The sequence below is a fragment of the Brachyhypopomus gauderio genome, chromosome 10 (assembly GCF_052324685.1).
Source record: "Brachyhypopomus gauderio isolate BG-103 chromosome 10, BGAUD_0.2, whole genome shotgun sequence".
Taxonomy (NCBI): domain Eukaryota; kingdom Metazoa; phylum Chordata; class Actinopteri; order Gymnotiformes; family Hypopomidae; genus Brachyhypopomus; species Brachyhypopomus gauderio.
In genome coordinates, this window is record NC_135220.1 from 17,431,387 (window position 1) to 17,448,023 (window position 16,637).

The window sequence follows — 16,637 nt, forward strand, 5'->3', positions numbered from 1 at the left end:
AATAATGGTAAAAATATACATTTTTATTTAATATATCTGATTTTTATGCATAAACATAAAAAATGTATCATTGTACAATCTCAACCCTGTTATAATGATATCAAAGATGCAGGATGTTATAATCACTTGAGTCCAATTATGTTAAGTGGGTGACCTCATTTCATTAAGAAGAATATGCTATGGGGAATATAAAAAGTATGGTAGAAAAAGGTAGAAAATCATAAGTTTGTTCTTATATTGTCACCTTGTAACATATTGACACTCCAAAAATCATGAATAATATATTAAAAATGCAAAAAGCATGAATAACATATTAAACACTTGAGTATATACTGCTTTGTCGTGCACTTCAGCCATGTTGTTGTCCGCTCTGTTGTCATGGTCACTGGTATTGTCAGTCCTTATCCTGTTGTTGTCTTCTCTGTTGTCATCAATCCTGGTATTGTCAACCCTTATCCTGTTGTTGTCATATTTGTTTCCCAGTGCATGTTTGTAGAATAGTTGGGGCTATTGAACTGTAGCCATATGTAGCAGGCTGAGGGTGGGAGGCCACCTCATACATCCATGGACTTTGTTTGTTCAGTCCATGTTCTGTCTTTTCAGTCCCCCCCCCCCCCCCCCCTTTTTTATTTATTTATTTGGGACAGGTAAATCAGTGGGTGTTAACAATGACTCAGCATATGTGTGTTTGTCATTTTTGACTGAAAAATCATCACTGGTACCACTAGATTTCATTCAATTTTTTCACTTTCTATCTCTATTCTATTTCTTCACATATGAACTCAGCTTACTATTAACTCAGCCTCACCCATTAACTCAGCCTTTGATACTATTACTCAGTTAATGCTAAACCATCCACCAATACACTTTCCTTTCTGTCATGGTTCAAAGCCTGTGCAACATCACCCAAAAAGAGGGAAACAAATTTGGATCTCTACAGATGGTTGTGGCATATTTTAATTGCTATGAAATCTACTTATATTTAATTGATCATATATTTTAAAAGCTTGAACATTTATAACTCCTTTAAGAGGCTCCCTGTGGTGTAGGCCTCCGGCCACTAGAGGGAAGCTATGCGCTGCTAATTAGTTATCAACAGGCTCACCAGTAGATGACTTCTTTGTACAAATAGAATGTCTTTGTGAAGCCTGGGTCTCAGCAACAAGCTGTTACAAGCCTCACAGTATCTCGAGTGGGAAGTTCCCCACAAAAGTCGCATGTTTTCTTACCTGTTCAGTGGGGGGGAGTTTCCGCCTTTCTTCCTCCATCACAGTGGAGAGGCCTCTTACCACATACTGCTGCCTTTTGCCCTCTCTCTCTCTCTGTAAGAAGTGCTGTGTGGAGTAGATCTGCTTCTGAATAGTCCTGCTTCCAGTGGGTGTTCATTTTCAGTTATTTTTGATTTCTTGTTTACCACTTGTAGTCTTTTATCAACAATTGGATCCACTCATACTGGCTTTACCTAATGAGGTACCTCACCAACAATCCAACCTACCAATCAGAGTGCTTTCCATCTCTTGCCCTGTAAAAATAAAAAATGGAAGTAATCTAAAAAATGTGTCGTGTCATACATCTATTGGTCTGACCCTTTAAACTGATATACTTTTAAGATAGATAAGATATGCTATAATTCCTTATCAGATTAAACTCACAAGCCACATTTAATTTTCATAAAACCCCTGCATTGTCAAATCTGTTGATGCAGCGTCAAGTCCATTATTTACAATTATATAGATTTATTACAAAATAATTGAGTATTAAGAAAATTGTAACTATATTTCTTTTTAAAGTTTGAACATATTTGGTACTGTTTACTTTAAACATTAAGAGGACTTGTGTAAGATTTTTTTGTGGAAGTGAAATTTTATTTGCGGCCATCTGTGGAGGAATTGGTTTCAGAGGCAGTGATTTGAAGAGACTAAACAAACAGTTAAAATAGGCTGTCTCTGTGCTTGGAACTACACTGAAACCCTCCAGATGTTTGTGGAGAGAAGGATGTTGCACATCCTGTCTCCTGCACAGACAGCAGAGAGTGTTCAGGCTTAGCCAGACCTCTACAGCTCTTCTGCAGTAAAGATTGATAGGAAATCCTCTCCACCACCATAGCTATTTACAATGTTTCACTTCTGTGCTGTTTGTCTGCGTTTGCTAAAAAGTGTTTACACGCAATTCTCATAGAGAAACGTGAGCAGTACAATAAGTTGTGCTGACAAGCTGAGTGACTCAGTGACAAGCTCACTGACTCCGTGTCATTGGACACCATCTTTGCCACAAGTTAGTTTGAGAAATGTCTCCCCTACTAGGTTTTCTCCAGTTTTACAGTGAAACGGAAACTTCTAGAAGCAACAAAAGCTCAACCAGGAAGTGGAAGTCCATGGGAACTCTGAGAGCTCATGGGAGTACTGAAGCATGGAGTTCAAAGCAGCCTCTTTAAGCAGTATCAACTCAAGAAACTGTGACCACAACCTTTATGAAATGGGTTTCCGTGGCTGTCCAGCTGAACACTCACTGTATGAGATGCCAGGCATTGCCTGCAGTAATATAAACACAATGGGCTCTGGAGCAATGGAGGCAGGTGTCTGGAGAGACCTCACTATCTGGGAGTCTGATGGACAGACCTGGGTTCACATATTTTTGGAACGGTGTGTCCAACAAGGTTATGGGTGATTGTCAGGGTTGGTGGTCATGGAGCATCACAGTTAGAATGATTTAGAAGTGAATTTGGTCAAAAACGGTGGGTCAGTTTTCTTTTCTGATACATTTAATTTCTAATAAATAACTTTCTACATTTCAGTTTTTTTGTGTCAAGATGGGGTCCTGAGTGTACATTAATGAGAAAATTAACTTTTTTATTTTAGCAAATGGCTGCAATGAAACAGAGTGAAAAGCATTCTGAATGCTTTCCGTACCCACTGTATATTTTATTATTATAAAAATGTTCTGAAAATAATTGGAAAATGTATTCCCAAAATCCATGTTTTAGTGACTAAAAGTTATTATGATATAAGGATTGGTGGGAAAAGCTGCAAGATCACACAGCAAGTAGCTCAGCACACACATAATGCTCTTCCATTATTTACCTTATTGATATGACCATATTTTATTTACCCTTTCACTCAGAATTATTCATTTGAATGCTTGTCTTCTTTCCGACTCTGTTCATATAAACAAAATACTATACAAAATAAGGAACAAAACTCAACTAAATGCTGAACTTATTAATTAAACATTAGTTGTCACTGTATTATAATTTAAACCATTGTGGAAACACCATCGCGGCATTATATTATAATTTTTCGGGGCCGAACCCTAACAGAAGTTTGGTCTTGAGGTCCCACACATTCACACTAGAGCAGTAAGAGTAATACGGTTCCTTTACGTTTGTAGAAATGTTTGTTGCTGCAGGTTTACAGCTAAACCACAACCTAGAAGCTTTCATTTACATCCTCACTTACATAACATTACATAACCCATAATTTTTGAGTAAAAAAAGCTGAATTTGGTTTGTTTTGACAAGTGAATGGGAGAAATTGAATAAAATATCCATAATTCTATGCAAGTACTGATCATACATTTTATTTAAAATCAACTTATCAACCAAAACGTGTCTTCAATCATTGGCAGAGATAAATTCCTGGCAAAGTTTTTTCCTGTCCAAGGCATCAAGCCTTTCTTGGTGTATGTGACAAACTGCCACATTGTTCAGGTGTTTGTTTCATACAGTTGCGAAGCCAGGTCTTTAACCTCCTCAGTGCACTCAAACTCCTCTCAGCTTCAGCAGAAGCTGTTGGAACAACCAACAACAACCTCACAAGGACCTCCACCTGATCAAAAATGACCCTGGCAGAACAAACGCACATTTTCGACAGCCGCGGACGAACACGGATTCCTGGACAATTACCTCGCAAAACAGTTTGCTAGCTCGCGTGCTAGAACCAGATGGAGTGACAGCCGCGGCGGCCAATAACACGTTAGCAAGAAACGGCAGAGCCAGTCAATGAGCTTGTGGGCGGTCTAAAGGAAAACTGGCATCCGTCGTTTTCTACGTGGTCCTAGCGCTTGATCTGTCTCTATTTAATATTATTGGTTTTTAACCGTAAAAACTGCAGGGGACCAAAACCGGCTTTTGAAAAACTGCAGAGGATATGTGTGTGTCGTCCCCCACCCCCAAATTACGTCCGTGAGTCAGACAAGTACAGTCACAGCACAGAAGTACAGTCTACTTTTAACACACACTCATTATTTCTTTAATGAATTTCATTAAGATACACTCGATCTTCGTTTAACAGCACAACACCTCACAATAGAGACCAACTCAACTATACCAGCACAAAATTACAAATTACAAACAACTCAACTACACACAGCATTAAACCACAAACTATAGACACATCTCAACTAGGGTTGCAGCGGTAACCGGTTTCACGGTATACCACGGTATTAAAATGCACGGTTATCATACCGTGTGCATTTGCTTATTACCGGTAAAAAGCAAGCCAGCGGAGAAACTCACCCGCGCATGCGCAACTCCGCTCCGGTTCAGCTACTCAGCACACAGCGGTGAGAATGGCAGAAAGTGTATCAGACTTAACAAATTTTTTAACAAAAACAAAAAAGCTAAACTAATGTCAGCGGCGAAAATGACGTAATCGCGGTGGCTCCGCCCGTGCGCGAGGGTCTCACGCGCTGTCGATTAGCGAGGTCGTGCACCTCTCGAATTTTGTAACTGCGCGCGCCGCGCCTCAGCGCAATGAACAAAGTCATGTTTGCAGGGTTCATACACCTTTACAAGGTGGAATTAAATCACTTGTACGTCACTTTAAAGGTCCATTTCAATATTTCCCAGCACGTTAAACTTAATAAAGTTAAATATTTATACATATACTCGAAATAATTCGCTTTTTATCACATTATTTAATGGTTGTTTATTTTCAAAACGCCCAATCTTAACGTCTTCACATTCTCTCATGTTTCGTCCTGGAATTACAAGAGGCTCGTATTTGTTAACGTGATACGAGAGAACTGTGCGGAGTCGCGCGCTACGGTCACTAGTGAAAAGTATAAACCTAGCTTTTTATGGTCCTTGCTTTCACTGGATGTGAAAGACGCCATTAATTTACATGCGTTCATTTTCAAATTCTAACGTGCCTGTTTTTCACATGTTAAAACCAGACTCGGTGTGAAAGCCTTAAAATAGAAATCTCTATTGTGATGATGTCAGAAATAAATCCTCTCTTTCTGCAGTATCTGGTGGCAGTACAACGGACGTTTACAACAGTTGTTGATCAGACACTGACCCAGGCTGAGTTTATCAGATATTAAATAATTTAAACTTAAATAATTGTACTGAAATCCATGATTTAGGTTTCTCTAATTTTGCAGTATTTATATAAACAAGTTTACAGCTTTTTTTTTTTAAATGAGACATTTTGTATACAATAGTTGCAGGTTTCTACAATAAATAGTTAATTGAACAAAAAAAAACTTGTAATTTCTTTAAGGGTCAGTGTATCTTTTAATAATATACAAACTAACTGTGATACCGTGATAACCGTGATACCGCGGTATTTTCTGAGACGGTTATCATACCGTGAAAATCTCATACCGTTGCAACCCTAATCTCAACTACACCCAGCATAAGACCTCATAGGAACAGCCCCGTTCACTCCTCTCATAAGAACAGCCTATTCACTTCTTATTTCCATGTGTGTGTGTGTGTGTGTGTGTGTGTGTGTGTGTGAGAGAGAGAGAGAGAGAGAGAGAGAGAGAGAGAACTGCAGGTCATGATCACCACAGCAGGTTCTGCGTGATGCAAGAACTCTGAACAGCACATGCTGAGCTCAAGATCACATCATCTCCATCCACCAATCAACAGGCATCATCCCCAGCATCTCAGTCCCACCCAGAGATCACAATGTGCCATCGTTTGCTGTGTTTCGTTTACACTGTTCCACTGTTTTAATATACACAGTGTAATTCACACTGTTCCATTTACTGTGTTTTAATCTACACTGTGTAATTCACACTGTTCCATTTACTGTGTTTTAATCTACACTGTGTACCTCGCAAAGCTTGATTTACAGTTTGATTTACACATTGCTTATTAATGATTTTTTAATGTACGCTTCTTAATTTGAATAATTTCCATGTAGAAATACTATACCTTTAGATTAACTGATTTCATGTATGTTACAGGTTTAATTTCATTCTGCTACGGCAAAAAAAGAAAATAATGAATGAAAATTAAAGTACAAAATTGGAATATTGTATAGTTTTTACACGAATGTTTAACCCAATATTACTAACTAACTGTCCACTTGCCATAACAATAATATTTGGTCTAATAAATCGTGCTAAATATAGTGTTGCCACCTGTCCCGGTTTTCCCGGGCTGTCCCGGTTTGTCCCGGTTTTTCTTCTTTTTAATATTCGGTCCCGGCAAAAAAACTAGGTTAGTTCAAACCACGATTCAGACTGTTTCTGGACACTTTAAATCTGTTATTTTTTCTCGCTGTGTCCATCTTAAACCCCTCCGGTAACATTTCGTTCGCCCCCCCGTCGACAAGATTACACTCGCCACCCTGTGTCAGTATGACAGTGTCCTTGTTTTTTGTCAGACCTAGGTGGCAACCCTAGATAAATAACGTGTCTAAAAATCCATTGTCACGTTACGGCCCTGGACAAAGAGTTAAAAGCGTTCTGAATACTTTCCGTACCCACTGTATATTTTATTATTACAGAAATGTTCTGAAAATAATTAGAAAATGTATTCCCAAAATCCATGTTTTCCAATTTAGGAAAAACACTCCATGTTTTAGTGAACAAAAGTTATTATGATATCAGGATTGGTGAGAAAAGCTGCAAGATCACACAGCAAGCAGCTCAGCACACACAGAATGCTCTTCCTTTATTTACCTTATTGATATGACCATATTTTAATTACCCTTTCACTCAGAATTGTTCATTTGAATGCTTGTCTTCTTTCCGACTCTGTCCTTGTAAACAAAATACTATACAAAATAAGGAACAAAACTAAATGCTGAACTTCTTAATTAAACATTATTTGTCACTGTATTCTAATTTAATCCCCTGTGGAAGCACTGTCGCGGCATTATATTATAATCTTTCGGGGCCGAGCCCTGAGTCGTCTGGCAGGTCCTCCTGGTGAAGAACCGCGGTCACCTTGCAGGCTCAGCGCAGATATCCAGTGCAGCTTCAGTTCGCAGGAACACGGTCAGGTTAGGCGGTGTGAACACGGTACAGGGATTTTCTATTTATGTGCTGAAAAGTATGGAACCGAGACTCTCAGATGCTGCCTACCAGAGTGTTTTATGTTGCTGCTTTGTGTTATGCGCCATAATTGGTGAGTTAAACGTTTTATTGGACGCCACTAGATAAGAGAATAATCCTCCCGATAACGCTGTGCTAAGGAACCAGATGGCTAGCTCGAGATGGCTGAGATTTGAGGCTAACCAGCGCAGCTAGCTTGTGTTATGCTGTATTGTTGGGTGGCAACGGATATACTGCTAGCTGGCTGGCTGGCTAGCTAGTTACCCAAGTTCAAATGTTTACTAATGGTTGTTTGGTTGGGATGGTTAAGTTACGTCGCACATTAATAACATTAGCTATCAATTTACATAATGTATATGTCACTATTTACCCAAATAATCCCGATAACTATTGAAGAGACAGCCAGCTAGTTTTTAACCCACCCCGCTGGCTATGCTTATTAAGTTAGCTAGGGCAGCTATGCTAGCGAGCTAGTTGTCTGGCCTCTTTACACTATTCAGGGTTATTTACTTCTTCTTTACAGAAAAAAGAAACACTTTCCACTCAGAAGTAAGACGAACACGTCCGTAGCTATTAGTTAGCACTAGCTGGCTAACATTTATATATTTTATCAAATGGCTTCGGTAGCTAGCTAACACCTAGCTGTCTCACCAAAAGTAACGTAGCTAGCGAATGATACTAATTTCTCGATGTTTTCAATCACTGCGATGCTTGCTTTTCATTTAGCATCGCTCTTCATGTCGGAACAAATCAACAAGACGCCTGATAGAACAACAATAAATACTGTAATGTTTATTTTTGCCAAGAACGACCACTCGTTAGCATCTCGTACAAGCTCCCTCTAGTGTGTGAGCTTCCGTTTAGGGTGTAGCTTCACAGCTAGAGCTAACTAGTATCTCATAGCCAGCTATCAGTATTTTACATTTTGTAATGTTAATTACACGCAGAGAGCCGAATGTTATGGTGGTTATTTTGTTTATCTTGTACAAACTGCGCGATTAGTTTAGCAGTTTCTTTTCCGTACTCCTAATCGCTGAGTGCTTGGCAAGGATGGCGTACAGAGTTGCCTGTAACATGTATATTGTGTAAGACCACATAAATGAGGATTACTCTGCAGTCATGTAACCTATAGTTTCTACATTACGTTTCTTCTACAGGTATGTACCCAGCTGCTACTATAGAAGTGTATACCAGCCCAGAAGTGTTTGTAGAAAACGGAACCACGGGTACACTTAGGTGTACTTTCAAATCCACTGAAGTGATCAGTAGTCAAGCATCAGTCTCCTGGTCCTTCACTCCCGAGGGGTCTCCAGATTCTACTGGTGTAGCTGTAAGATTCTTTTTTTTCCCCCCACCATTCGTTCAACTTTCATGATGCTGGTGTGAGAATTGTAGATGGGAAGACACTGAATGAAATTGTGCAGTGTGAAGCTGTTAGGAACTGGTTCGGACCGACTGACAGTTGACCTGGATAAATATTGTGCTGATGTTATCATGCAATTTCCCTTGTAGCACTATGCACTGTTTATATTATATAAACACTCACCAGTTACGTCATTAGAAACACCACGTTGGTGTAAATTTATGAATGTGTAGCCCCTCTGTTGCTGTGGACTTTTTGTATTCTACATCCTATTTACATGTTATATGTAGTGAAGTTCTGGCCACAGAGTTGCTGTTGCCTCACGGTACACACTCATACCAACAGTGACACTGATGGACATATAACCGCAGCACTGCTGTGTCTGGTAAACATGCCCCTGGTCATGGAGTGTGGGTTAAGGTTGTAAGGGTAAGGTGGTAGTTGTGCCTCCCATATAACAGTGGTCCTGTGTTCAGAAACAGACCAGTGCGGACTGGGAGAGTGGCTGATGAATTGTGAATGGCGACAGATGGGCTACAGTCTGTAACTGTGCACCTATAAGAAAGGGGGCACTGAATATGGTGTGTGTGTGTTTGTGTGTGTGTGTGTGTGTGTGGCATTGCAGCTTTTTTTAGGGTTCAAGCACTAAATGCTGGAACCCTGTTCTTATACAGTGTTTCTGTTTTAAATGTATTTTTATATAAAAGTTGATGTTAATTTGTCCTTTTACTTTTTGGCCACTGAAATGGAGTCACTGCACCTATGTGAGAGAGGGTTAGAAAATGCTGTAATGGCCAAAATGAACTGTTAACAGCAATGCTGGTAATGTTGCTGCTGTTGAAGTGCATAGCCACCGGAAATTAAGTCATCTTCATTTTGTTTCTCCAGTTCAAAGCTGCAGAAAAGGCTTGTGATGGCTGTTATGTTGATGGGCTGTTGCTTTAGTAGCGCACTAATATGTTTGCACACGTGTAGCAGCAGCTGTAGGAGTAGAACTGGGATTCTGAACCTCCATGGAGGCCGTGTCGAAGCCGGGGGCTGGTACGCGCTGTTGCTGTGAACTGATCAGTCCAGCATTTGTCTTCCAGATCTTCTACTACTTGGGTGGGAAGGCTTTCCCAGACAGCCCTCAGTTCAAAGCCCGAGTGGAATGGGCTGGAGACCTGAACCACAAGGATGGCTCCATCCGTGTTACTCAGATGCAGTTCATGGACAACGGAACATACTCCTGTGATGTGAAGAACCCTCCCGATATAAGTGGCAAACCTTCACTGACTAAACTCAGGGTGGTAATGAAAGGTAAGCACGTTGGTATTCTCGCGCTCAGTGCCGTGACAGCACGTCAGTGCTCGGCTTGGTGGTGATGAAGTGTGTCTCGCGTCGCGGTCCATGAGACTAGCCTGCCGCAGAGTGGGAGGAGCTGAGAGACGTTTCTTGCCGTGCTGCACGTGATCTGGCCCCTCTCGCGGGATTCAAACAAATACAACATTTCTTTGGAGAAGCTAAAATGACATTTTGACTGTGAGCGTCATATCCACACACACCCTGAGTGTTTCAAAAGCCTACATTGTTTACCAACTGCAGTTTGCTTGGCACCTTTTTATCTGCTGAGAATGAAGCTGATGTGGATTAAGTCATCATCGAGCCGGCTCTCGGCTCGCGCAGCACGACTCGGTCTCGCAAAATGATAATGCCATACGTCGTCGCCAGCGTGCGCTGTACCGAGCCGGGTAGTGCGAACGAACTCTACGCAGGGTTTTCCCTGCGCTACCGAGAGGTTCCCCTTCTCAGTTGCTGACTGTCCATGCTGATGATATCACGTTGCTCTCCACAGAAGCACTCCCTCAGACCAGCCCAGCGGTGATTGTGGGAGCGGTCATCGGCGCAATCATCGGAGTTGTCATCATCGCTGTTGTTGCGTACCTGCTCTTGAGACTAATGCAGCCACCCCGTGACTACGAAGGGTAAGCCAAACCAAGTTCACTTGGAGGTTATTGTAGATTTAACTATGCTGGGGGTTTCACTATGCTGCGGAAGTGTTGTGTTCCCTACTATAATATCTGAACAGACGGGAGGCACGTTTGAAGAAAGCGGACAACGCTCAGACACAGTAATGATTCGTGAATTTGGTTGGCCCTGTCACATCTGTGTTACTTAAACACATCACAAGTCAGTCTAGACTAACTCTCCCTGATGTTACTCTGACATGACTAACCCCTGCACTTGGTGGCCAGGGTGGGGGTTGCTGGCCCTGCTTGGGGTGCTAACTCTCCCAGACAGCAGCCAAACTTGTCGGGGTGTTGTGTTGCTTTTGGTTTTTGGTAAAATAGTTTTTTCTCAACATATTTGCTTGTCTTGCAGTGTCTTAAAGTGACTTTGCCTCTCTTTTTTTGTGTGTGTGTGCGTATGAACTTCATGTTGCCAAAGCAAGGCATGGCGGTACACTCCCATGTGTTCCCCTGGGGATAAATGCTTTAACAAAGCCCGCTGCCCCTCCCTGGCAGTATTCAGGCCCTGTAGGGCATGTCCTGACCTGGAAACTGACTTCTGTTCTATGTCTTATGGAAGACTATGGGAAGTCATTTTTGAAGCATTAAATTAACTTGAGATATTCCAGAATCATTTTAAAGCACTGCATCAAGCATATTATATCCTTTATTAAAAAGGATAGAATAATAATACTTTCTATAATAACCAGATTAAACAGGTGTGTTTAACAATTTCTTGAACTTTCCACAAATTTACTAAACCATCACAAGGGACCAGATTTTGTGTCTTTCAGTTTGTAGTGATTGTGCCTGTTGCATTTAGTACCCCACTCATTGTTTGAATGCACCTTCTTAATAAGATTGAGATACCACGTCTGTCCACACACTCGTCGTTGGGAGTCTGGTCTGCTCAAGCAGAAAGTGAGCTGTGTTCTTGTGTGTTGTCCCAACATCCTGCAGTGTGCAGTGTCTCTCCACTCATTCTTCACTAACACTCATCTCCTCGCTGTCTGAGCACCACATTCTCTTCTGTCCCTCCTTCCACACCTGCACCCGCACTAACACTTGTGTGAACACATAAGTGAAGAGTTGAGAAACACAGAGGTATGCCACGGCACAGCAGCTAGCTGCACAGTGTCTAGCTGAACAGGGGTTTGTTCCGTTGGTCTTAGCATGGTCACATAATAGTTCAACAAATGGAAAAGCAGAAGCCTTTCAGTGCGCAGCTTGCTAAGACTTTTCTGAACATGCTGAATTGCCGGAAGCTTCTGCTTAATGCCTGAAACAATGATTTGTTCCTCATTCATATTTGTCATCAGCGAAATGCCCATATCGCTTGTGTCATGTTTTTCATCACATTTGTCCCTGTCTCCATCTTTCTCTTCCCACTGGGATGTGTTTGCGTGTTTGTGTGTTTGTCTGCACGGGCCCTTGTCTGTGCGTCATCGCCGCTGGTTTTCGTGCACGTGTGACCTCGGGCTGAAACGTGCCTGCCGTAGCTGTACCTCCGTAGAGAGCGTCAGCACGCAGGCGCCTCGGCCGGGCAAGAAAGGCGAGTCCAGCACGGAGGGCTCACGGTGTAGCAGCCCCTCTGCCCCGGTACAGGTATGAGGAGGGTGTGAGCAGGGTGTGAGCGTGTGTGGGGAGTGTGGGTGTCTAGATCCCAGCCTGCTTACTTTTGAGGGCAGGCCTGTGTCTAGTTCAGTATGAGTGACACCATATGGGTTGGGGTGGTGTTTGTTTATGTAACTCTGTCTACCATATAAACAAAATATAATAATTTTTTAAATAAAAAAAGTGTTTATCACATCGCCACATTGCCTTAGATTTTGGGTCTCTTTTGTGTGTGTGTGTGTGTGTGTGCGCAATGCTCTTACACTGCCCTGTTTACAGTGTATGTGCCCAGACTTGACCACGGTCTTCCATTTTGTTGTCCGACATAGTTTTGTGTTCCCTACAGAGAGCGGTTGGGACGTGTCAGTGATGTGGTCTAGTAACATCGTTATGCTGCCAGAGTAGCAGGAGCACCTCAAACCTTCATGTGTCGTGTAGTCTAGTCCAGAGTCACAGCAGGTTTATCCTGATGTAAAGGGAAAACATTTTCAGACCCTTCTTACCTGTGTACATTTCAAACACTACATGCATGTAGCAAAGACTTAGAGAGATGAACTAATCTGTATTTGTGTTGTAGGTCCTGATGTGAGAGCATTTTACTAGAGAGCATTTTTTTGTTTTTTACAGTATTTTATTATTATTATTATTATTCTCTTTCTGATCAATGTTCTTTGTTGTTTATTCCTCAGGGCCCGGTGATATATGCCCAGTTGGATCACTCTGCCAGCAAGAATCTGAACTCCTTCCACAAGATGGAGCCCGTGGTATACGCTGACATTCGTAAGAACTAGAACAAGCGCAGGGTGGGCGGAGCCCTGTTTCCTCCAGCAACGCACCGTCTTCACATTGTTTTTTAAAGGCCTTTCTGAACGAACAACAGTCTCACATATTAAATGAATCACATATATGCAGAGGCTTCAAAATAACTTCGCGTAGCATAACTGCATACTAATATCAGTTAATGTACAGTTACTGGTTCTATAGTCCTTTCTCTTAGCTTCCCACATGTCTGCATATGCGCATGGAGCTGATCATGCAACCTCCTCCCCTCCCACATCTCAGAAATGAGGCTACCATTAAGTCAGGGCCGTTGTTTCTGTTTCTGCCACTGCGCTACAACCCACTGAACAGAAACACTAAAGCTGCCACCTTGTGATGCTGTTAATGTACGTGTTGTAAATGTCTCTTCTGTAGCTTCCTGGCTGAATGCTGAGCATGGTCACTCTAGACTAGTTTGTATGATACTGACTTTAGCATCTCGGACCACAGCAGAAATCAAGACTGAACGAGCTTTTGTCTAAATTATGTGTAAATTGTACAGATAAATGTCTTTGTGCTGTGTTGCATGGATTTTAAGTAATCTACAACTAAAACTGAAAAAACTTTTATGTATTTTTCTCCACTTGTGTTGAAGTTGTTAATGATAGCATTATGAGCCAGTTTTCTAGACCCAGGTTAAGCTTAGTCCTAAATAGTAAGGTCTTTTATACAGGGTGTGGGTGGGAGGGATGTTGAGGGGTAAACTCCCACCTACATTGTAAGTGTACAAGACCTCTGGCCCTAAGTAGGTCTCGAGTCATCAGCCTTACTGTACTATAAAAGTGTTTTGATTATTATTTTTTTTTACAAGTACTAGTCCAAATCATTGATGGTGTACTGTACAGTGTATGTCTGAATGTGCAAAAGGTGTTTTGGGTGTTTTTTTGTTTGTTTGGTTTTTTTTTATTTTTTTTGGTCAGTCGGCATGCCAAGGCTATTTCTTAGAAATAGTCTTAAACATTCCTTAGATTTTTTTTTCTATTCCAGTTTTGAAGTCTTAAATGTTGCCTTTTGCACATTATTCGATCATACTGAAACACAAGACATTCTTTATTTTTTGTTTTAGGAAGGGTAAACTATCTTAAATTAATGGTGAGCGAACCCAGTCTGTGATGAATGAATGGTCATGTGCATTCCTTACAGTGATTATGCTGGTCCTTTTTGAAGCAGTCTTGTTTTGTAGTAGCACGTCTCTACGTTGTTGTTTTATGATTTAAATGTCTTGTTAAATCTCAAACACTCCAATTTGGAATATATTCACATGACTGCAGTTTACATCAGCATTGCATTGTTAAAATGTGCCTGTTTTGGGCTACTCGGTACATTTTTGTACTTTTTGTTAGAAAGAAAAAAGTCCATTATGTTCTACAGCATGTTTTTTGACTTAAACTAGTCCTATATCCTGTTGAGAATAGTGTGTTGGTGTAGGAAGTGACCATTCCTTTAGAGAACTGGAACATTGTGAATCAGTGCCTTTAACATTTCATTTCTACACTTGATCTGCCACAGGCTTTACATATGTTCTACCCACTTTTATTTTGTATATGAAACCACTGTATCTGTCTAATTTTTATATACATATGTACATATATATAAATATATAAAAAAAATCAGAATAATTCAATTCAGTGTTTTGGTCTTTAAAAGTGTGTAAGTGAGTGAACAGTTTGTTTTATTTACATTCCTGAGGACTTAACGTGTTTCTTTTTTCAGGAATTTTGTCCCCTTAATTTGAATTACAAATGTTTTCTTCCAGTTTCCTCAATCCGGAAAAGCTTAAGAACATTATGCACAGAGATCTGAGCTGCATATAGTCTTCTGCAGAAGTCTTGTTGGCCGGGTTGTGATTGTATGTTCAGTGGTTATGCTACAGGGCTTGGGTCTTTACTGCTCACTAGAATTTCTTTGGAAGGCTGTAAAGGATGTTCCTGTTTTGGAGCTTAATTAGACTATCGGATGTCACTGAGTCACATGACCTAAGATAGGGATAATGATCTTTAGGCTAGTTTACTGTTGCCCACAAAAATCCGTAAAGACAAGATTGACTGGTTCTGTATTGTTTTTGCATTGAGATTTCTTTGGAAAGATAATGATCTTGGTGAGTTAAATGGCAACGATCAAGTTAAGAATTTCCACGTCACTCAGTTTGGCCTAAAGCCAAAGTTTGGGGAAGCAAAGTCCCCAGGTTTAAGCAGAACACATTATGTCACCGTCTAAAGAACTCTCTGACCTGTTAAACTCAGCAGGTTTTTCAATTTGGGTATAGTGGCTATTGCTGAGCAACAGTGAAGCGGAAATATCTTATTTCACGCACATCAGAAACATGACAAATTAGCTGGAGTTTACACAACCAAATGAAACAGCACGAAGAGATGAGGCACGTCTAATAAGCGATTTAAGATGTACTCCATGCCTTCGTCTGAGAATAAATTTGAGATGGCAAGTTGAGCAGAGGATATATGTTTGTTTATACTGCAAACTACTCTCCCTAACTCTGAATATGTGTTATATATATATATATATATATATATATATATATATATATATATATATATATATACATACAGTAGTGTTCAAAATAATAAATAATAGCAGTCCAATATGACCAACCAGATTAATCACTGTTTTTGGTATAAATTATATTACTACATGACAAACAATTTACTAGTAGATTCTTAGAAAGCCAACAAACTCTGCATTCATGATATACATGCTATTGAGTCTGTGTATTTGAAAAATTAATTGAAAGGAATGTGTTCAAAATAATAGCATGGAGTTCAATTAATAAAGACAATCATTCTGTGAGGAAACAGGTGTGAATAAGGTGTCCCTTATTTAAGGGTGAAGCCAACACATGCTGTACATGCATTTCTCCATAAAAGCCTGAAAAATATGGGTCATTCAAGACATTGTTCAGAAGAGCAGCGAACTTTGATTAAAAAGTTGATTGGAGAGCGTAAAACTTATAAAGAAGTGCAGACAATAATATGCTTTTCAGCCAAAATGATCTCCAATGCTTGAAAATGCTTGGGGCAGTCATGGTCTGGTGGTAGGGAACTGGTCTTGTGACCAGAGGGTCATGGGTTCGATTCCCAGGCATGAGGCCATGACTCAGGTGCCCTTGTGCAAGGCACCTAACCCCAACTGAGCGCCGGGCTAGGGCTGCCCACTGCTCTGGGCATGTGTGCACCACAGCCCCCTAGTAATCACTAGTTTGTGTGTGTGTTCTAATTGCACAGATGTGTAAATGCAGAGGACAAATTTTGATTTCAGTGAAAAATCAATTGACAAAATATGGTACATTTCACTTTTTTTCATTTCAAAATGGAGAGCAAAACCAGAGAGACATGGAAGAAAATGCAACTCTACCATTCAAATGGATCGAAGAATTTCCAAAATGGCATAGACTCAGCCAATGATCAGCTCCAGCATGATCAAAGTCTCAAGTTACCTGTGAGTACTGTGACAGTTAGAAGACGCCTGTGTGAAGCTAATCTATTAACAAGACATGTACTGAAGCGAATACAATTTGCCAAAGAACACATCAATTGGCCCAAAGAGAA

The 16,637-nt window shown here is 40.7% G+C and overlaps 1 protein-coding gene across 1 annotated transcript; it reads left to right on the forward strand.

Annotated features, from left to right (window-relative positions):
- Positions 1-7,150: 7,150 nt before the first annotated feature.
- Positions 7,151-14,701, forward strand: mpzl1l (myelin protein zero-like 1 like). The gene is made up of 6 exons (XM_077020077.1): positions 7,151-7,363; positions 8,448-8,620; positions 9,742-9,952; positions 10,488-10,617; positions 12,141-12,246; positions 12,945-14,701. The coding sequence occupies exons 1-6, from the start codon at positions 7,291-7,293 to the stop codon at positions 13,044-13,046; spliced, it is 795 nt and encodes a 264-aa protein (XP_076876192.1). The 5' UTR covers positions 7,151-7,290; the 3' UTR covers positions 13,047-14,701.
- The last annotated feature ends 1,936 nt before the right edge of the window (positions 14,702-16,637 follow it).

Excerpts from the sequence above, each read along its gene's own strand:
- mpzl1l (XM_077020077.1), top strand. The coding sequence starts at position 7,291 with ATGGAACCGAGACTCTCAGATGCTGCCTACCAGAGTGTTTTATGTTGC. Across the intron at positions 7,364-8,447 it reads TGTGTTATGCGCCATAATTG|GTATGTACCCAGCTGCTACT; the intron begins GTGAGTTAAACG and ends TTTCTTCTACAG. Across the intron at positions 8,621-9,741 it reads CAGATTCTACTGGTGTAGCT|ATCTTCTACTACTTGGGTGG; the intron begins GTAAGATTCTTT and ends TTTGTCTTCCAG.